The following is a 19,190-nucleotide window of genomic DNA, read 5'->3' on the forward strand; positions in this document are numbered from 1 at the left end:
CTTCTTCTTCTTCTTCTTCTTCTTCTTCTTCTTCTTCTTCTTCTTCTTCTTCTTCTTCTTCTTCTTCTTCTTCCTCTCTCTCTCCTCTCTCTCTTTCTCTCTCTCCCTCTCTCTCCCTCTCTCTCCCTCTCTCCCTCTCTCCCCGCACCCTCCTCTCCCTCCCTCTCCCTTCCCATACCCTGAATAAACTCTACTCTATACTATACTGTCATGTGGCTGGTCCCTCAGAGGGAAGGGATTCCTCAGCCTGGGCCCATCAAGGCACCCCTTTCCTTCACACCTCAGAAGAAATTATGTAATTATATTATAATCTCAAAAATAAAAGAAAAATATTTTAAAAAGTCCAAATTCCCTACACATAAACACTATGCTCTTAGTAGGAATTTAAGAAATGGATTTCAAGCCAAGTATTTTATTCTATTCATAGATTCCAAAGTACAACCATGTTTGAACACTTGTGTTTACCATTGACCTCTTGCATTAATTTACCTGTTCATTTTCAATTCATTGACTTGTGATCAAGTCCTTCTTCACCCAAACTTAATTCATCAAAATTAGCCAACTTCAAAACCCATTAACTAAGCTATCTACACATTAGTTAAAAACTCACATGAAAAAGTTTATTTGAACTACTAGAAGATATTTCTAAGTTTTTCTCACTAAAATAATTTGTAAAAGAAATATTTCTAGATTGTTTTCCACCAAACCCCTGAATTCCTTTAGTTTCAATGGCTTAAATATGTATAAAATTGCTTTATAATATATTTGCTTTACAATCCATTCTTCTCATATTCAGCTTAAGAAATATTTTTTGTCTTCGAGAGAAAATTCTTTTCCTTCTGTAATTTACCCAGGTTTGAGAAAGCCACAGTAGTGGCCTCATCCCAAGCTGGGCTGCAGACCTGGTAGCCTTCAGTGACTTGCCTAACTAGGGAGCAATAGCCATGCCTCCTCAAATAATGGTTGTTGCTCCAGAGTCCTTCCCTTTCTAATCATGTCCCACCTTCCTGAGGTCAGGCACTATGTCCTTACCTGCCAGATCTGCTCCTCACTCAGGGAGGTCAGGCGGTCACTCTTCAGCACCTCCTGAAGCAGGCAGTAGGGCAGCGTGAGGACATCTTCTGGACGGCTCTTCAGGAGCTCCGAGAGATGCTTCACTAGGAAGTCAATCACTGCCTTCTCCAACAAAGTGAGGTGAAAGAGGTCAGCAAGTCTGTACAGATCCAAGTAATTAAAGCTATTTAGTTCCTGGGTGCCAAAAACATAAACAACAACAAAAAAAAATCTCTTAGAAATTCACAAAGAACAGGCAAGAATTTAAGTCCACTCACCACTGTTTTTATAACAGGCACGGGGGATGGGGCCATTAATATTAGGACCATCCCCCTGCCCCACCAATTATAAAGCTCTAAGCTTTTATTATTTTCTCCTTCTCTAAACCCATATTTTTTTAAAAAATTATTTTTACTTTATGTGCATTAATATTTTGCCTGAATGTATGCCTGTATGAGGGCTCCCCTGGAACTGGAGTTACAGAGTAGTGAGTTGCCAAGTAGGCACTTGGAATTGAACCTGGGTCCTCTGGATGTGCAGACAGTGCTCTTAACCACTATGACATCTCTCCAGCCCACAATTCCATATTCTTAAAAACATCTTTAAGATTTAGGATTTCCAGAAAGAACTTTCTGGGTTTTGTGGGCTGAAATGCTCCTTTATAATCTTTTGAAAACCTTTGGAAGCCCTTACCAATAGAATGTGATGGTTATTGTTGCTGGCCAACTTGATTACATCTGGAATTAACTACATCTCACATCTGTGAGAGACTTTTAGCGAATTCAGTTGTTTGAGGTCAGAGATCTACCTTGAGCCTGGGTCTCACCTTCTCATGGCAACCTATCTAAGGGACAAGAAAGAGGGAAGCCTTTTGCTCTTTCACTGTTTCCTCTGGCTCTCCTGTCATTGGCATTAGAGCCTACTCTTTGGGATTCTGTTATTTACTGAAGACCAGTTGATACACCCAGCCTTGTGGACTGAACAACTACTGGAATCTTGGACTTTCCACTGGTAGCCATTGTTGGAATAGATGGACCACAAACTGTAAGCCATTCTAATAAATCTCCTTTATATCTATAAACATAAATTTATATATATAAAGTAAAACAAATATAATATAGGCTATTATATATAAAGTCTATAATAAGTATAAATAAATTTGTGTATTTATATATAGGAAATTTATTATATATGCTATGTATAATATAATACTAAAGATAGATATACACACTATCAGTTCTATCTATCCTCCAAGAACCCAGACTCAGTCATGTGTTCTACCCTTCCTGTAGTTTAGTTTAGCTTTTTGTCTACTGATGGTAATACAGGAACAGTTAAGTGGGGATTAAGGACGAAACACAAAACAAAAACCAGACTGACTTCAAATTGTTTCTGAAACTTTTTAACCTAAATACATCTGTATATAAAAACAACTCATCCCACTTTAATGGAACCGAAAGATGAAATTTATATGCAAATCTTAGCAAATGGGTTAATCTCACAGAAAAGACTTGTGTCTTGACTATTTATATGCCAAATCCACCTAAACATGGACCTTGCTCTGTTAGCCTTGACATTCAGAACACCAATAGCATACCCTCCTACCCATTCCCAGCATCTGCAGCCATGCTCTCAAACATATAGCCAGGACTCTGGGAACCCATAGCCATAAAGCTGCAGCTCCCGCGTTCCCAAGGAATTTCTGTCACTGTGCCCCTGGGAGAGCCTGGGTGGCACATCTGTTGATAGAAGGCTTGCCTATTAAGTATAATAAGAGTGACAGTATCTTTAGATGCTCCCCATTCTTACTTTATAGTCACTAATATGTGGGCAGCGTTTGGAAGAGCAGAAGGTCTAGAGGATGCTATGAGACAAGCTATAGGTTCTTTATAGACATTCTATAGACCTATTTAACTAAACTTGACATATTTCCTTCCCCTAGTTGTCTCAGATTATTAACTAATAATATTTAATTCTATTATAACATATATATACATATATACATAATATTTGATTCTAAATGAGTATTTTTAAAATCTTATTTTTACTTAAATTCTCAAATATTACAGGATCATATATATCACAAGTTCATATGTTCTGGTGTTTGTTAAAATGAGAGTCCACTTAGTGCTGCCTGTATCTGCCTGGGCATAGGACAACCTCCTGGAGCACATGTGCCCTCTTGGGCAACACACCCATAAAGAAAATAGATTTTCCCTCCGCTAGCAGACACTAATTTTCAGTTGTACCTCAGTTGAGGGTGGGACTTCATGGGCCCTTTCCTATTCACACTGGGATTCTGGCTAGTTAGATCTTATCTAGGTCTTATGTATGTAGTCCTCACTGCTGTGAGTTCATGTATGTAAGAGTCCTGCCATGCCCAGCATGTGCAGATATCCACAGCCACAGACTCTTACAGCCTCTCCTTCCCCTCTTCCATGATGATCGCTTTAAAGGAGCGTCTGATACAGATGTCCCATTTAAAGCTGAGCACGCCACGGTCCCTGACTCTTGGCATGCTGACCAGTTGTCATTCTCTATATTAATCACAGTCTACTACAATAAGAAGCTTTTCTGAGGAAAGCTGAGAGAGAAATACACTAATCTGGTAGAGTAGGGAAGGAGAATTTGCTGTTAGTCTGAAAGGACTAAATGCTTATTTGTTAAAATGCTTTTTTAAAAAGATGACCACTGAAGTCTACTACTATGCAAGTTGATGGGGATCCAATCACACTTTCACTGAAGTAACCCTGGATTCTTATTCACATTTTACCAAAGGAATACAGAAGTTACTGAACCAGATTTTCAAGTCTTTTTAAAATTGTTGTTCTTCAGAGTTTACTTCTTAGGATTTGTAAGTCCGAGGATGGCAGGAGAGGGCAGGAGATTCTAGTGTGCACTTCAGCACATCTTTGAGATGGAATACATCTCTGAAGCAAGTTCACCTAATTTGGAGTCCTAGAAATATTTTGGCATCCCAGAACATTACTCTGGTTTCTTCCAAACCCTGCTTTTCAGTTCTTGGAGGGGGGCAGGATTCTGATTCAGTGGCTAGCATCATGGCACAAAGAGGGGAGTGGGCAAAAGCAGAAATAACTGTGGTGCTAAGGAGGTGGGAGAGGCATGGAGCAAGTGAAGAAAGCATGGCTTGAATACAGAATGGTAACTGAATACACTTTGCTACGGGCCTTTCTATCCTTTTACACCTATTCTGGGTCTCTTCCAGTTACTTGAAAGCCCACAACTTGAAAAATCCCCTTCAAAAGTGCATATAATTTCTAAAATTAGTTTAATGAGTGATCTTAAATAAGTGTTATTTTTCTCTTTCTTTTTAATTTTTGTATAATATAATTTGATGTTTTTCCCTTACTCCTTCCAGATCCTTCCCATCTTCCTACCTACCCAATTTATGCTTCTCTCTCTCTGCTTCCTCCTCCTCTTTAAAGAACCAAAAACAATGTTCTCCTTGAAATTTTTATTTTTATTTATATATTTATTTATTTATTTTGTTTGGTTGGTTGGTTTCTTTTTTTGAGATAGGATTTCTTTGTATAGCCCTAGCTGTCCTGGAACTCACTTTGTAGACCAGGCTGGCCTCAAACTCAGAAATCCACCTGCTCTGCCTCCCGAGTGCTGGGATTAAAAGCGTGCACCACTTGCTCATACATCATACATTTATGACTGACTGCCTGTGTGTAGGCACATGTGTTTGTGGGTGGGTGTATATATATGTACGAATATGTATGCATACAGAGGCTTGAGGTCATGTTGGGAATGATCCTGGCAGCAACCATCCATCTTATGCATCAAAGCAGTCTCTCTCAATCACAACCTTAACTCACCATTACAGCTAGGATCCCTAGTCAGCTTGCTCTGGCATCCCATCTCTACTTTCTAAGGCTGGAAAAACAGACAGGCTGCCACATTTATGTGACATTACGTGCACCCTGGAAACCCAAACTCCAGTACTCATGCCTCTTAGAAAAGCACATTAGCCTCTAAGTCATCTCCCCAATCTCTTTGAGAATCTTTGTGTGTGTGATATGTATATGATTATGTGGGTATATTCATGCATGTGAGCACGTGAGTGCATACATGTGTATGCTTGTGGAGACCAGAGATGTTCATGCCATTTGTCTTTTTTGAGCTCCTTCCCCTTATTTTTTGAGACAGGGGTCTCACTGTACCTGGAACTCATGATGCAGAGAGACTGGCTGGCCTCTGCATTCTAGGGATCCACCTGTCTTCCCTACAACACTGGAGTTACAGATATAGTCTGCCATGCCCCATTTTTATCTGAGTGTTGGGGGTATAAACTCAGGTCCCTCATTCTTACATAGCAAGCATGTTACTAACTGAGCCATCTTCTCAGCCCCACTGTATTTCCTTTGAAGGCACTTTTTGTATCATTTCAGGACTATATTAATAGAGCCAATAATGCTAAGTAGATTTGTGCCATGAACAACTGAACAGCAAAGGGCCAGGCCACTAAAACCTGTCTCTGTGTGAGAGAAACAAATGTTTTAAGATAATGATGCTCTGAGTTCTACCTTTTCATTGCTCCTTAAAAAAAAAAAAAAAAAAAAAAAAAAAAAAAAAAAAAAAAAAAAAAACAAAATAAAAAAAAGCCCACAAATCTGCAGTGTTTTCTGTCCATGTCAGGAGCCTCTATTCACCTTGCTATACATAACATGCATCTCTGTTAGTTCAACTGTGTGCAGTGGGAAATCGAGAGGACTTGAGAACCCTGCTTCCTGACACCATGATGCCATACCCCACACCCCTCCTATTGGGAAAGACATGATTAGTAAGCATTCAGGAAAACCATGTATAAGCATCATGTATAAGTTCATCATGAAAAGAAAATCACTATCAGTGTGTGTGTGTGTGTATGTGTAGCTACATATATATACACATATATTTATGCATATATATTCTAGACTTTATAAGAGAGAAGATGTTTATGTGTCAAAAAGAAGGAAAGAAGGAAGGGAGGAAGGAAGAAAGAGAGAGAAAGAAAAGAAAGAAAGAGAGAAAGAAAGGAAGAAAGGAAGGAAGGAAGAGAGAGAAAGAAAAGAAAGAAAGAGAGAAAGAGAGAAAGGAAGGAAGGAAGGAAGACTGAATGAATAATCATATTCAAGACAAACTACCACAGGCATAGAAGCAACTCAGGATAGAAGGGATGGATAGGTCCCCATAGTCAGGCAGATATGGTACTGCTGATAGGAGACATAGGTCATTACCAGATTTTCACTACTCATAATTTACAATTTAAAAAAAAATTCAACCAAGCCACAGGGCTGTTATGGAGATGCTTTTTGAAAAAGCACTTCCCACAACTTGGCTCATGCAAAGTATAGAGAAGATTGGGCCCTGTCAGAACAAAACAAGGAAAATAAAAAATACTGTGGTTTGGTATTCAGAAACCAAAGTTCATCACTGTTGAGAGTGGAAGAAGTTCTAAATGTGTGAAGTCCTGAGTGACTGTGTGTTGACATGAGGCAGCCATGGCAACGGGAAAATATCCACATGATTTCAGAGGGGCAGCCAGGCCTTCCTCTGGGCCACGTGCTCATGCTGATAGTGTGTACAGAAAGTGTTCACCATCGTTTTCTCCTCCTGAACACTGCTCCCCGGTAGAGAATGTTCCTACTGACATTAGCTAAACCTGTCTCCTTGATCCCAGTATATGCCCTGACTTTTTGTTTGCTCCATCAGCAGTCATCCCTTCCTGTCCAGTGTATACAATAACCTCAGCTCTGCTTAAGCATGTAATAAGCATGGTAGCTTCTGGTGTCCTATGGCTTCTCCATCAGATAACCCAGGGTAGTGTAGCTGATCCCAGATTTTCTATTTGTTTGTGTGTCTCTGTTGGTAATTTCTTCACTCCCTCACCTCATCAGAGAGATTTGATCCTGGAGCCATGCTGGAGGCAACACATCACTGATGCAAGGTCAAAATGAAGAATGTGGCCTCTCTAAATTTCCATACTCTAAATAAGTGTGCCAATACATTAGCAGAGGAAAAAGATGAACAAAGTAAAAAGAAAAAACAGAACTGAGTGACAAATTCATAACTTAATGGGTCTTTAACCTACATTACTCCCCAAGCCATTTTCCTTAGCTCAGAATCCATTTTCTCACCAGCTGTTAAGGGGGCATTTCCGGGCTATCCATTCTATAGCCTATTGTACTAATATGTCCAAAATAGATCTGTTTCCTGTGAGCCTGCTTCATTTGTATATTTTTATAACTATTTGTATAGTTTATTTATTTTTATGTGTATGACAGTCTGTATACCATATGTATGCAGTTTCCCCAGAAGTTGGGATTTCAGATCTCTTGAAACTGTAGTTATAACTGAACCTAGGTCCTCTGCAGGAGCAACAAGTGCTCTTAAGTGCTGGACCAGCTCTTCTGTATGTTCTCTTGGAGAATAGTTACATCTAGATTTTGGTATCATGAGTCCCCATGTTGACCTGTATTTTCTTATATCCAGTCAATTGCTTGCTTCTATCCATTCTTCCTTAGTTACATTTATTTTATGTCATTTATCATCTCTTGCCTGGACTTCTGTAACTGTCAGAAATTATCATTCCTACCTCTGCTATCAAATGTGCAATTCTCTCTTCATGTATCAATGTGACCAGACCATAAACTGTTTAAAACTCAGTAATAATCTTTTAATAAAAGGAAGGGGACACAAAACTGAGAAGAAGATGTATTTGGGGTGGCCTGGAAGGGGTCGGGGGGTAGAGTTGGGGGTGAGTAGGCTGAAGATACAGTGTAGCCATGTAGGAAATTTAAAAGAATAAATGACATCTAAAAACAATAAAAGTACTTAGGCATATATGTAATAACAAATAATTAGGTCAATGTAAGTAGAACTATGAGATATAAAACCAAACACAAATATATATCTTTTAGGCTTAGATAAAAATTCACCATTTGCAATGTCAGATCTTTCTAATTTACCAACTTAATGAAAACCAAATTAAGAATGCTATCAGAGAAAGTGAGGGTTTGGCTGTAGCCCCCACAACACCCCAATTTCAGCAGAAAATAGCCAGAACCAAAGCTTATCTCTGTAAATCTCTTGGGCCCATGATCTCTAACAATTCTTCTATAAAGCCATTTCATATGTGTGTGTGTGTAAAGCTTTTACTCTATCTATCATCACTTATCCATCTATCTTTGTATCTTTCTACCTATCGATCTACCTATTGATCTATCTATCTATCTATCTATCTATCTATCTATCTATCTATCTATCTATCTATCTATCTATCTACCTACCTACCTATCTATCAACCTATCTATCTGTATTCCTCATTTGTATGAAATTAGCACCCACTGCTTCCTTAGTCTGGAACACTCTTCCTGCAGTTTCAGTCCCATCTTATTATCAAGTGTAGGTTTTACGACTTAATTAGTTACAGTGAGGCCAACAAGTATGGAGTTAAAAGATGGTTTGAGCTGGTGAAAGGGGATCAGCTACTAACTGCACTTGCCTCAAAGCCTGATTCCTTGCATTCCATCCCTGGGACAGAAGCAACTCCCACAGTGTCTTCTGATCTCCACACAGACTGCAGCACGCGCGTACACACACACACACACGTGCATGTGTGTGCATGTGTGTGCGTGTGTGTGTGTTGAAACTGCAGGAACAGTGTTACAGACTTAGGAAGCAGCAGGTACTAATTTCTAATGAATGAAGAATAAAGTTTTTTTTTCTTTTCTCTTTTTTCCTCTTCCCCCTCATCCTCATGCTCCTTCTCCTCCTTCTCCTCCTCCTCTCTTTTTTTGGGAAGATTTTTCACGACATAGCCTAGGCTAGCCTGGAAATCACTATGTAGCCCATGCTAGCCACGAGTACAGTCTTCCTACCTCTGCCTCCCAAGTGCTTGGGGAAACTGCTGTCAGCTACCACACCCAGCCTCGTGTACAAAGACAAAGCCAGCATTCACTCAATTTTTCCAGTGGAGAACCTGGTAATAATAATTCAAGTTGACAATACTGGACAATACAATATAAGTACACACAATGGGCATTATAACACAACCATTCTTCTTTGAGAAAAAAATATTTTAACTGCCCCAAATTTCATTCAATCCAAGAAAGAATGATTTCTCCCTTAAAGGATTACTTGAACCAAAATATTTTGACACTTTTCAAGTGATATTTACCTTAATTATGAGACGGTTTCCATTCCCTTTCATTGTGTGACTTTAAAATCCCCAAGCACATGGGCTGAAGCAGGAGGATTGAATGGAAATCACAGCTCAGCAACAAGACAGTCTCTTGAGTAAAAGAAAGCTTTTCTTTTCTTTCTAAAAAGGTTGGGTTTCTGTCACACTGTTTCCCATTTGAAATTTAGTTTATATCTAGAATTATGGTGCACACACTGTTGTTCTTCAGGGAATATTTTTAAATAATATTTATTTTTTCTTGGTTCAGGGCTATTTGGCTTCTCTTTCCCCTTCTATTTGTTTCTTATACTATGAATGACAAGTTAAATTACAGAACAGTCACAAAGTGTGTTCCCAACACTGCACTAGCTATAGAATAAATACCACCTTTTCAATTTCAATAATTCTTAAAACTTATATATTTTCCACTTTGATCTTTTGTATGGCTCATTGCTGCGATAGAGTTATTCTCAAGATTAACTTGGAAAAGTTATAAGAGGAAAAGAAATCCACATAAAATGCTGAATACTGCCTTACTTTGAGTTATAGTCAAAGTAAGTTATTTTAAGGCAAATGGTCATATGGTTAAGATGTGGGAGAGGAAGCAGGAGGGCCTGAGATGTTTGATTGACCTTGCTGCCTTCCTGCCACCTTCCCAAAACAGGGAAGACAACAAGAGAAAGACCATCTTGGCCTTTGTGATGTCTTTTCATGAGTATCATGTAATGGTGTAACTGGCCAAATTTCAATGCTTTCCTCAATATTGTAGTTAAGCTGATAATGATATCTATACAACAACTTTGCTCTATAATTCAAAGTAGCTTGAGCCTACCCATCAGATAATGGTATCCAGATTCATTTACATCCCACTGAAGTTCTTGGATCGTAAAAATATGAAATTTTATATCTAGAGTCTGATATACACTGCCCAGGAGCCATGGTTCAAGCTCCTGTGTGCCAAAATGAAAGGATGTGGCCTCTGGACAAACTGCAACACAAGCTGACAGTCAATAGTGCATGTTTCAGAAGTATTAGGTAATTGTGTTTTGGCTACTCTGATGGCTCCCTGGCCTGTCAGTTGCTCTTTATCCACGCACGCAGTACTGCAGTTTAATCATACTCCTGACAGAGAAATAAATTGTTATCATGTGATGACATCTACTGGGTTTTATACCAGTGCCTTTCCCAAAACATGATACCTCAAATCCAGGGGTCCTATTTAACTGACAAGATTCAAAAAAACTGATAGATCTGTTTTTACTTAATAGTAGGGCACCTGCATGACACTGTGACTGAATAACAGCCATTTCTCTCATTCCCTCATATATTTCTAAGAATGTCACTGACTTGTGAAAGAAAAATAAGTACCAACAACTCATATTATCAGTGTTGAAAACTATGGCTTAGATTGAGGATAATATTAAATATTATTCAGGGTTAAATAAACAGAAGTATCACTTTTGATTTCCAGAATTTTCACCTCTAAGATGAGCAAGTTGAATAATATTTCACATGCCTTTTTTTCTGTGCTGAAAGAAAGGGCATCCTTGGTAGAAAAAGGAAAGTATAAAATGACTCAAAACTATTCCAAATAGCACAATATTCTATATAAAAACCTGCATGACTTGGTTGGTAGTTCTGGTAGCTCAAAGTAAAATTCAAAATATGTAGCTGCCTATTGAGACCCAGTGCCAAGTATGATCTAATAAGTAGCTAAGACACTTTGTTACTGACTAAATTCCAATACTTATGATTGAGTTACATCTTTATCAATCTGTGTTATGCTGAAAATATACACTATATATTTAATTGCTAAAGCTCCTAGCTCTGTGTTCTGCAGAGTATGGTTTGTGTACCCTAGAGATTGTGAGGTTAACTGGAGACTGTGGCTCAACATCACTGTATAGCATCACTATACAGCATCACATCACAGGCACATGGCTAGCCTCAGGAAAGAACCAATGTGCAAAGCATGCCTTATTCTGCACATGTATCTCTGCTATACCACTGTAAAACTGAAAACCAACTCACGATAAGTCACTTGAAGCAGAGAGTAACTCTTCCCGTTTTAAGATTTGCAAAACCTACAGTATCCTAATCAATGTTGTTTGTAACTGAAATTAAAAAATTTGTTGCATTGTGAATTAAAAAAGAAAGCAAGTTGTAAGGCATACCCATGACTGTCGTAGAAAGAAGTAGCAGCTTGGTTATAGGTGTAACTTAATAATGAGAAAGATGATGTCAAGTCCTTGATCTAAGCTCGAGAAATGACCTTAGGGTGCTATCTAGGTAACAAACAGAGTTTCCATATAACAAGGAAACACAGTAGAAGGCTCACCTGTGATCAACAAAGGTGGCCTGCTGTGGTGTATCTTCTGAATGAGTCAACTATAATAAGTTCAATTTATTATGGACATGTATTTGGGTCATAAATTTATATTTCCTGTTTTCTTCACTGGGTCATAAAGGCATCAGTGAGCCGGGCATGGTGGCTCACGCCTTTAATCCCAGTACTCGGGAGGCAGAGGCAGGAGGATTTCTGAGTTCGAGGCCAGCCTGGTCTACAAAGTGAGTTCCAGGACAGCCAGGGCTATACAGAGAAACCCTGTCTCGAAAAACCAAAATAATAATAATAATAATAATAATAATAATAATAATAATAATAAATAAAGGCACCAGTGTCATCTTTAGTTTCGAATCATAGCAGAATAACATGATTTAAAGCTGGCCCAGGCCAGTGGACAATATCTCGAGTCAAGTTTTCATATCTAAATATGAGGAAACATGAAGAGCATTCTGAAAACATGTGTCCAGTGCTAGCCACAGACGGGTGTCTAACATACAGCAGCTATGGTAACTGTTATTTCCTATAAAATTGCTGCCAAGGGTGCTTCCACTAGAGCTTTGCCTGAATGACCACTTTACTCTTGGACTGGGTGAAAGGAAGGGAATGGTGAATGTCTAACAAAACTTGGTTTGCCTGTAAGTATCCTCAAAAATCACAGCTGCCATGTAAAAACTCTTGTGTATAAATGCTTCGCCAGCCCTTGCACATAAGGCTTCACTGTTGAGCCTGTCTGCTTTTCTAACTATAAAAGGGTGACTTTCTATTCCTCATTTGGAAACCATCCAAAATCTTAATCATGGTTGCCCTGACCCTCTAGGCTTTCTTGCTGTTTCTGAAGACCCTCCATCTCGTAAGCATCTACATACAGATCTCAGCAGGGTACCTGCCTGCTTTATGGACCCAATATCAAAACGCTTCCCTTTCTCTCTTCCTGTTCTCCATGTTGCTCATCCCTGTAGCTGTACGGCTGGCCTTTCCTCTGGGTTTTCATTCAAGTTCTAGTAAGATGGTCCCCGAGCTTTAAAGAAAAAAAGAAACTAACTTTGGTGATAAGCAAGAAGAACAGACTGAGACAATATAGCGGATCACAAACATGTATCTGTTACTATAATGGACTCAGCTTCTCGGGCAGAAAAGGCACATTGAACAATTCCAGGATGGGGGAGCTGCATTTCTTTATGACCTTATTTGAAAGATAAAGTCCTTGGGGAAATACAATTTATTCAGATTATCAAGACCCTGCTGTGCAAATCTACAGTCTGGGAGCACACTATGGAGATCAAAAAATATTTACTTTATTCTGTTGGGTATAAAAGCTTTTAATGAATGCATAATTAAGACAAAAAAAGTGTATACAGCTTTAGAAATTCCACGGCTGAGCCAAGCCATTAATATCCAAGGCACCATATCCAGTTGTGATTCCACCTGTTTCCTATTTGGATTACAACCTAGTTATAAATCAAGATATTACGTGACTACCCGACCCAATGCAGCAGGGAAAGACTGTATTCTAGGAGTCAAGGAAGCAAAATTAAAGGGTACTAGCATGGATATATGGCAAGGGGCTGGAACAGGTTAAAACAAACAGATAAAAACAGCCCAACTTTTAATAGCCTTGGAACTAATCATGCAGGAAAATAAATTATCATGTATGTAAAAGGACTATGAGTTTTCCCAATACTACATAGGAATTGATAGGATAAAGTAAAATTGTTAAGAAAGAAAATAAGCATTTCAATGATCATGTAGATCAGACTTATTTATAATGTAAGCACAGGTATTTTGTGTGTATAAATACATACATTGATATATTTATACANAAAAAATATATACNGAGACATATTTATATACAAATATTTAAACATTTCTGAATAGCCTTAAGTAACTATATATCCATATGCTAATAAAAATATACATTTTATATGTTTTGATTAAATAAAAACAAAGTATTAAAAGNAATTCAGAATCCATAAGAAAAAACATGTTCTAATTCTGGCAGTATTCGAAGACATATTTAAATATTTTTGTGCTATAGAGCAGAGGAATTCTANAATTAGGTTACTGGTACATTTTCATAATCAATTGTATGCATAATATCTGAAGCTCATGAATAATTTTATATTGTTCTTTGGGAAAGTTTCTTAGTAAGCTAGAATTCCAGTAGGGAGGGGCAAAGAGATACAGCCATCATCAGGAACTAATATTGCTGGCCTCAGTCACCATGAGCTTCAAAATGTTGCTTCAAAATTTACCATTGCTTACTTAGCATGGAAGCACAGGAACAATGTGCCACCATGCTGGCTCTTGTTTCTTGAGAATCTACTGCTGCAGCATCTGTGTTGCAGGAGACCTTATCAAATCCCTCAACAGTACTAAGAGGGGCTGGAGAGATGGCTCAGTAGTTAAGAGCACTGACTGCTCTGCCAGAGGTCCTGAGTTCAATTCCCAGCAACCACATGGTGGCTCACAACCATCTATAATGGGGTTCAATGCCCTCTTCTGGTGTGTCTGTAGAGAGCAATAGTGAACTCATATACATTAAATAAATAAATATTTAAAAAAAAAAACAGTACTAAGGCGTGATTTGCATAAAGGATGCTGTATCTACTTTGAGGACTAGGAGCAAAGGGCAAAAAAGTTATGTCACTTAAGGTCAGGTGAATTTGGGGTATAAGCCTATGTCACAGGAGATAAATCAATACAGAAAATAGATAAATAAACATGGTACATTGTGACTAGCCTCCCAGCAGAAGGCTCATCATTAAAGAGGGCATCTAACTCGAACTGAGTGCACTGCCTGGTCAGGTGTGCAAACCTACACGGTCTTTGTGTGTCAAATTAAGAGAAATGAACATTATACCAAAGGCTATAGAGAACTATCAAACAGTGGATGCTTTTAAGCAAGAGTATAATGAGTTTGTTATTTGGTAAAAAAGCTAATGGATTGAAAATTACTTTTAAAAATCAATCAAATAGAACATCGGAGGAAGAACTGGAGCAACAGTGAAGTTCATTACTTTCCATGCAGTTTCTCTATTCTGGAAGTAACAAGGGCCTGGATTAGAAGACGGTGTTACAAGAATAGAAACGGAGAGATAATGAGAAACAGAACAGTGCATATAGGAAAGTTAACATTGTGGGCATGCTGGCCACAGCAGAGGGGAGATTCTAGAGTGACTACTGGTTTTTGGCATGAGTTTTGCTCAAATATCTGAAGAATATCCAGAAGAATGAACCCATAGGGGACAGAGGACTGGAGGTAACAAGGTGTGCTATCCTTGGGATACAGTCAGGCAGAGTACATAAAGGAGATTTTTAAAAAGGCAACTAGGAGATGGAAAGCTATGTAAGATTTTAGGGAAAGACATTACTTCGAAGATTAAAAACATGTTCAACAATGTTGCAATGATAATCACAAGTAGGGAATGGGGTTAAATTATCACAAGAGAGTCCAAGGGGAAGAATACAAACCTTGAGGATGTCAGTGCCAAACAGAAGACAGGGTAGCACATTTGAGAACGATCTTGAAGCCAAAGCAAAAGTTGAGCCAGAATCACAGAGTCATGGGGCAGTCTAGGATTTCCAGTTTGGGTGACTAAACGCATGTGAAGGAAGAAATACTCATGCAGTAGAAGCTAAAGGGGTTTGAGCTTCAGAGAACGAGGGCACAAATCTCATTGTGTGTAAAACCAGCAGTTGGAAGATGGGTATGAGACTGAGTATCTATCTATCTCTAAGGAAACAGAGATTTCCTTTTAACCATCCCGAATTTCAAGTAGTGTTAATGGAAGAAAGTGAGATACACATTTGGATGCTTCATTTGTTGATTCTGAACTCCAGCATCCACAAGATACTAGAAGAATTTTTATTTTTAAGAAAAAAATGCATTCATAAAAGTCAGATATGGGAATGGAGAGGCTGGGTTTGCTTGTGTTTGCTGCCTGGATCACAAGAGTTAGCTTAAATGGAAAGTATAGATATTGGAAAAATCGTTCAAGATTTCTTTCCTTTCTTTAAAAACTCACAAAGAAGATACAATTAACCCCCAATAACCCACATAACAAATTAGAATGCTGAAATCACTTTCTCAGCAGACAGCATACCCTGGGGCTGTCACTTGCTGGCATCCTTTGGTGTGGGCTTTCAGAATGAAAGCCAACACAATAGCATAAGAAAAAATTAACTGGGATCCTGAAATGGCTTCTGAAGATCTTAGATGCATTCCTGGAGCCAAACATGGATGATGTTTGGCAAACCTGGTATTCTGGCTTACCCATGCTAGGGGACAAACATACTTGATTAGAACAAACAACTAGCTGGTGGCTGACATTGATATGGTACATTTCTAGCCTTCCTTATCTTTTTCACTGAGAAAGAATTGAAAAGATTAAACTGTTTATAATATCTTTTTCAAGGGTTATGCTTTAATATGCTCCAAATGCCAGGGTATCAGCTCAAGGAAAGCATGGAATGGCATGCGGTTAGTATACTGGATTACAGCCATATTAAATATATATGTGGGCATAATCATCTATCTTCTCTAATAGAAAAATATAGCTCAGTGCTAGAGAAAAATGAGTGTGGCTTATAACTTTTCAACCTTGAGGATAAATTGTTTTATACAGAATATCCACCCTCTATTTAGAAATACTGCTAATTTAATAATTCAAATTATAATAACACATTGCTTAGAAGAAAGAGCCTCCAATAAGTCACTGCTGCATTATTTAGTTTAAACATAATAATTCATTATAACACTGTAAAATATATAAGCTTCTAACTGTCAAGTTCAGTCACTGTAGGAAGTATTTCCAATGGAACAGAATGTATTTGGTAGGTAAAGGTAAAAGAGCACTGCTTAGATAAGCTCCATACCGTTATTTAATAGACTAATATTCAAAAGCAGATAAAAATTAGTGAATGAAGGTAAGTTCTGTTCCCTCCACACATACTCAGTTCATGTAATGTGGAGAATAGGAAAGGAAATCTGAAATTGGTGGAAGATGAGGTCCTGGACCCTGTACCTGAAACCTCCTAGGGCAAAAGCAGGGAAAGGCATTTTCTAGTCATCGGGAACCCTGTAGAGGATGAGTCAAATGCTACCTGAAGAGAAGTGTCAGGCTCGGAGATGACGTCTCAGAGACAGAGCTTCCCGGTGCTGCAACTAGAAACATTGTTTCTCAGTTAAAAAATGTAAAGGAAGAAAATAACTAATAAAAAATTGAGAAAAAAAAAAAGGAAACCGTTAAGACTGGTATTTATCAAAGCAGGAACAAAGTTACCCAGAAATCTTCCCCAAACCCTGAGGAGAGAATAAAAGTCTTTAAATGTTTGTACCTTCACCAAAGAGAAAAAATGTCCAATCTTCTCTGTGGCCCACTTAGTGTACAGCTAAATGAGGATGTAGGATGACGAATGAGCATGGTCAGGGGTCAAGATGGAGGATGGAGTGGGGAGCTGCCATCCACTCTAGAGATTCTCCTCAGGTTAGTTCTTGGCTACCCAAAGATGAGTAGCAAGCATCTAGGCTTTATGTACTAGATTTCCCAGGTACAAGTACAGAGAACACCTTCAGTCTGAGGAAGTGACAGTATAATGCTTGCAACAGAAGAAAACAAGGCAAAACAAGAAACAAACACCCTGTGTGTTTCCCTACAGAGATAGAATGCTCTACCTATGCCCCTTGAGGTCCCTTCTCTGAGAACCCAGCAGCATGTCTCCTCTTGCAGGTCACGTCTTTCACATAAAAGTGCTAAACTAATGCCGCTTAATGACAAATTAATGTCCATGAATAAAAAATACACCTCTAATAGCATAGAGTAATTTGCCATTACAATATCATCATTGGACATGCCCCTGGTTTAATACGATGTATTTAATTCATAACCTAATGAGTGATATATAAAAAGAAGGAGATGAACCCTGCAATTACATTTATGTGAGTCTGTCACCTTATTTGTAAAACCTTAGAGTCATTTACATTCAAATTAGAACAAATGAGTGATTTCACAAAGTGCGGTGATAAATGACCATAGAAGCCCGAGACAAAACTGCATTTCCTGTGAGCACATTAACAGTTTCCTATTATTTGTTAAAAATTACAATGCATATTGCCCAGTGTGGTGTGAATAATGACTTTTTTACTGATTGGGTCAGAAGACTAATATGTAGCAAAATAAATAATTTTTCTTTCCATTTTCCCCCTGGTTTTTGCTTAAACGAACTACTGAATTTTGGTGGATTCACACTGCCACCTGCTGCCTACGAGCAGATACTGGCAGCCTGTTTCTGTCACTGCTTTGGTGGTTTTATTAGAAGAGCCTACAGGATGCTCATTTTATTACTACACTTTAGGTGCATGTCATTATAAAAGCTGTGATACCTGGTGAAACAAAGGACACTGTTATTAATTGGACAAGAGAGTTTATCACCTTGGCGAGAGGCACACATCCTACAGAAGTTTCTCCCTTCAAAAGACGGCAACCTCGGCATCGTAATGGGTCATTTCAGGGAACGCGACACAAATCCACGGTCAGCATCCCTGATTTATGGAATTCTCAGCAGAGGCATGTGTATGTTTGTGTGCATCTGTGTTTCTCCACCCAGAACAAGAGGGCACAGTTTATAGAGAACTGAACGCCTTTGCCTGCTGCTGGGGACTTCCTATTACCAGACTTCTCCATTGGCAAGTCCCCATATTTAACATCTGCCTTAGGATCTTCCAAAAGGAGGCTGGCTGGCAAAAGCCTGAAAAAGAACAGGTCTTTTGTAGGTAAACTAATATACTGACACGTACTAATATACTGAGATACACCAACAGGTAGCTAGAGGCCATTTCTAAATTAAATCTACACTAATTTTGAATGTAACTTCCTCTATCTGTAAAAAAAAGAAAGAAAGAAAAGAAAACATCACCTGACTTAAAGGGCTACTTGGCAGGGTGGACATGTGAGCCCTTTTAAACCATTAAGCATTAACAGACCCTCTGTAAATGCTGGCTCCCTTCTCTGGAAAGATAACGATACTCAAGGGAATGTGGCTTGCCATGGACAGAGGCTAGAAACAAAAAACACACTTAGGAGTCATTCTTTTAGCAGGAACAGTGGTGTCTAACGAAAGGAAATAACTTCAGTGACAGATAAAAAAACCATGTGACACATGTGAAGACATATGAAGACATTTGTGAAGCTGACTCTAAAGCTGGACATCTAACACAACATATCAATTTATAGATAACAGAACAAAAGCACCTTATGTATTATGTATTATAATACATAAGGTTTGAATTAGCGATGTGCATTTTAGGTGGGAAACTCCAGCAGCTACTTCTACAGACCACTGTGGTCAGGAAAACAGTGAGCCAAACAAGTAGGCAAACTCCAGATCTTCACCCCTCCATCAGCTGCTCCAAATCCAGTCCCCAGTCTCAACCCTAGTTCTGCAGCAGACCACCCATTAAGACCACTCCTTTCTTCCCTCTTGTCCCCATATACAGTGGACAGCACAGATCTTTCCCTACTGACCTCTTTTGCAACTTTTTGCTTTACCCCAGCCTCCAACTCCTGCTGGCATGCCCTGGGACCCCACTGGCCACTCCTGCCA

General features: G+C 38.7%; 1 protein-coding gene across 13 annotated transcripts in view; it reads right to left on the bottom strand.

Annotated features, from left to right (window-relative positions):
* Klhl32 (kelch like family member 32) overlaps positions 1–19,190 on the bottom strand; it is a 225,317-nt gene that overhangs the window by 59,262 nt on the left and 146,865 nt on the right. For 11 of the 13 annotated variants that reach the window (XR_003836500.1, XR_003836499.1, XM_021160284.2 and 8 more), the window contains one exon: positions 1,033–1,248. Coding sequence is in view for 8 of the 13 variants with exons in the window: in XM_021160284.2 (XP_021015943.1) it covers positions 1,033–1,248 (216 nt within the window). In the remaining 5 variants the exon portion in view is untranslated. Of the gene's footprint in view, positions 1–1,032; positions 1,249–16,691; positions 16,753–19,190 lie in introns of all 13 variants that reach the window. The other 2 variants (XM_029476838.1, XM_029476839.1) reach the window with 1 other exon arrangement.

This window comes from Mus caroli, chromosome 4, assembly GCF_900094665.2.
Source record: "Mus caroli chromosome 4, CAROLI_EIJ_v1.1, whole genome shotgun sequence".
In the NCBI taxonomy this organism is placed as follows: Eukaryota; Metazoa; Chordata; class Mammalia; order Rodentia; family Muridae; genus Mus; species Mus caroli.